The 1,832-nt window shown below is 48.5% G+C and overlaps 1 protein-coding gene across 1 annotated transcript; it reads left to right on the top strand.

Annotated features, from left to right (window-relative positions):
• Positions 1-609: 609 nt before the first annotated feature.
• N7446_014097 (uncharacterized protein) lies at positions 610-1,022 on the top strand (the record flags this gene model as incomplete). Its single annotated transcript, XM_058522836.1, has 2 exons — positions 610-662; positions 773-1,022. The coding sequence occupies 2 exons, from the start codon at positions 610-612 to the stop codon at positions 1,020-1,022; spliced, it is 303 nt and encodes a 100-aa protein (XP_058364929.1).
• Positions 1,023-1,832: the final 810 nt, after the last annotated feature.

The raw sequence follows: 1,832 nt of genomic DNA, 5'->3' as shown, positions 1-1,832 counted from the left end.
GCATCAAGCCCTGTTGTGATTAATCTGGAACAGAGGACTTGTTTCCCTTCCACTCCAGAGGAATCGGAGACACCCAACTTCTCGCTGGTTGCTTCTGAACTGTCTCCATCCGTTTCCTCCCAGCCAGACGGGGTGGTTGAGACCGGCTCTACCGATGCGGCCTATGCTCCTCTGGAGAACCATACGAATGCGGCGGCTTTCTTCGGGCCAGATTGGGATCTCGAAACTCAAGGGCAACTCATTCTGCCCGGCGCTCCAGGGTTTAATCAATGCCATGGAACTCGATGGAGCAACATACGCGAATCTTTGGTCCACTCGGGAAAGGATTTTCTCCGGCGTTGGTACAAGTCCAGTCGCTCGCTTTCAGAGACTGTTTCATGGTTTTTCTTCGGGTGAAGCGTGGCCGCGATGATTATGATTGTAAAGTCGCCTCTTTCACATATTCTTGGATCATGATCTTGAACAGTTGGCGACCTCTGACCTCCTCCGCTTATCCCGTGGCCGTGGCAGAAAGTCTGCCGCTTTGTCTTTGCAGGCAGCAAGCATATCAGCCTCCATAGACGCTGTAAAAGCCGATCGTAGGGCTGGCCAAGGTACATGCAAATTCTGATGGATGCCGGCCCGGGGCTATTGCTCATGCTTGGTAGCCAGATAAACACAGTGTAAGTGTGTTGTACGCCTTCCAGACATTTGCAAGAAACTGACTAGATTGAAACAGGTGGGAAAGAAAACTAAGTAAGGGAGATGTCTCTCTTCTATTGGAATATCTCAGGTTGCAGCGGCCTGAAATCCTGGAGAAAGGCTGCTCACTGGACAAGGTGGCAACAGCATTGATTCTTCAGGGTTTCTTAGCGTATGGCTGGACGTACAAGGAACTTTCCGAACGCCCGTCTAGAGTGGTGAACCGACTGCGCTCGTACATCGATGTTGCAGAACTAGCATCACGGCATGATATAGATCTATCGCTCTTGGTCAACCCCTCGGTTGCACCTTACTCGCGCCGGTCAGCTATGACGGAATAACACTCGGATAACGCACAGCTAAAGTGCTTCAACTCTGCATCCTGTCAGGCTCATGAAACACGCCTGCACCTGTTTCACTTAAACGTAACAGACCCTCCATCGGAGATGGGCGAAAAAATATCACGGAGTTGATCGCTGATGATTCACCAGAGACGATGCCTCACTGGTGCGACGCTACTTAGGAAACCATACCTTTTTCCAGCTAGCCTTCTTTCGCGCAAGTTGTGCCCTGGACTTCTCTACGTATGTAAAAGTGGAATTTTAAATTGCAAACACACTATGACAGTGACTTCCTTTGTCCGTGTCGGGACATATCCTTCAGCCAGAATAAGCAAAGACATGTTGTACGTAATCTTGCTAAGCTGCGGCTCCCGCCGTATGGATTCAGGGGCATTGGACCACGACCTGGAATACACATCTATCTACATGAATCAATCAACTTTCGCTTTAGGGGCATGAACACTGTTCACTTAACTGTGTACACGGTACCTAGCTGGTGATACCAACGAAAATAATGAACGTTCACATTTCACTTTACTAGAAAAGGGTGCAGTCTGTCATTGGAATAGTAGAAACTTGCGCGTTGCCTACAAAATGCTTGGCAATCTCGCAAGCTCGGATGCAACAACGCTCTATCTTTGGGAAGGTTTGGTAATCGTTACGCATGTAATTCCCTTTCTGAAAACGACTCAAACACCGATACAGAAAGAAACTAGATCCTAGATATTAGCTCTAGTAGCTTATCGGTATGTATTTTACCTGTCACGACTGAGTTCCTGTTGCCTTGGAATCATGTCTCCTGGCTACACA

Source organism: Penicillium canescens (genome assembly GCF_028828765.1).
Source record: "Penicillium canescens strain IBT 15451 chromosome Unknown utg000012l_segment0_segment0, whole genome shotgun sequence".
Classification (NCBI taxonomy): Eukaryota; Fungi; Ascomycota; class Eurotiomycetes; order Eurotiales; family Aspergillaceae; genus Penicillium; species Penicillium canescens.
The sequence above is the reverse complement of the archived record's forward strand: the minus strand, read 5'-3'. Positions and strand labels throughout refer to the sequence as shown.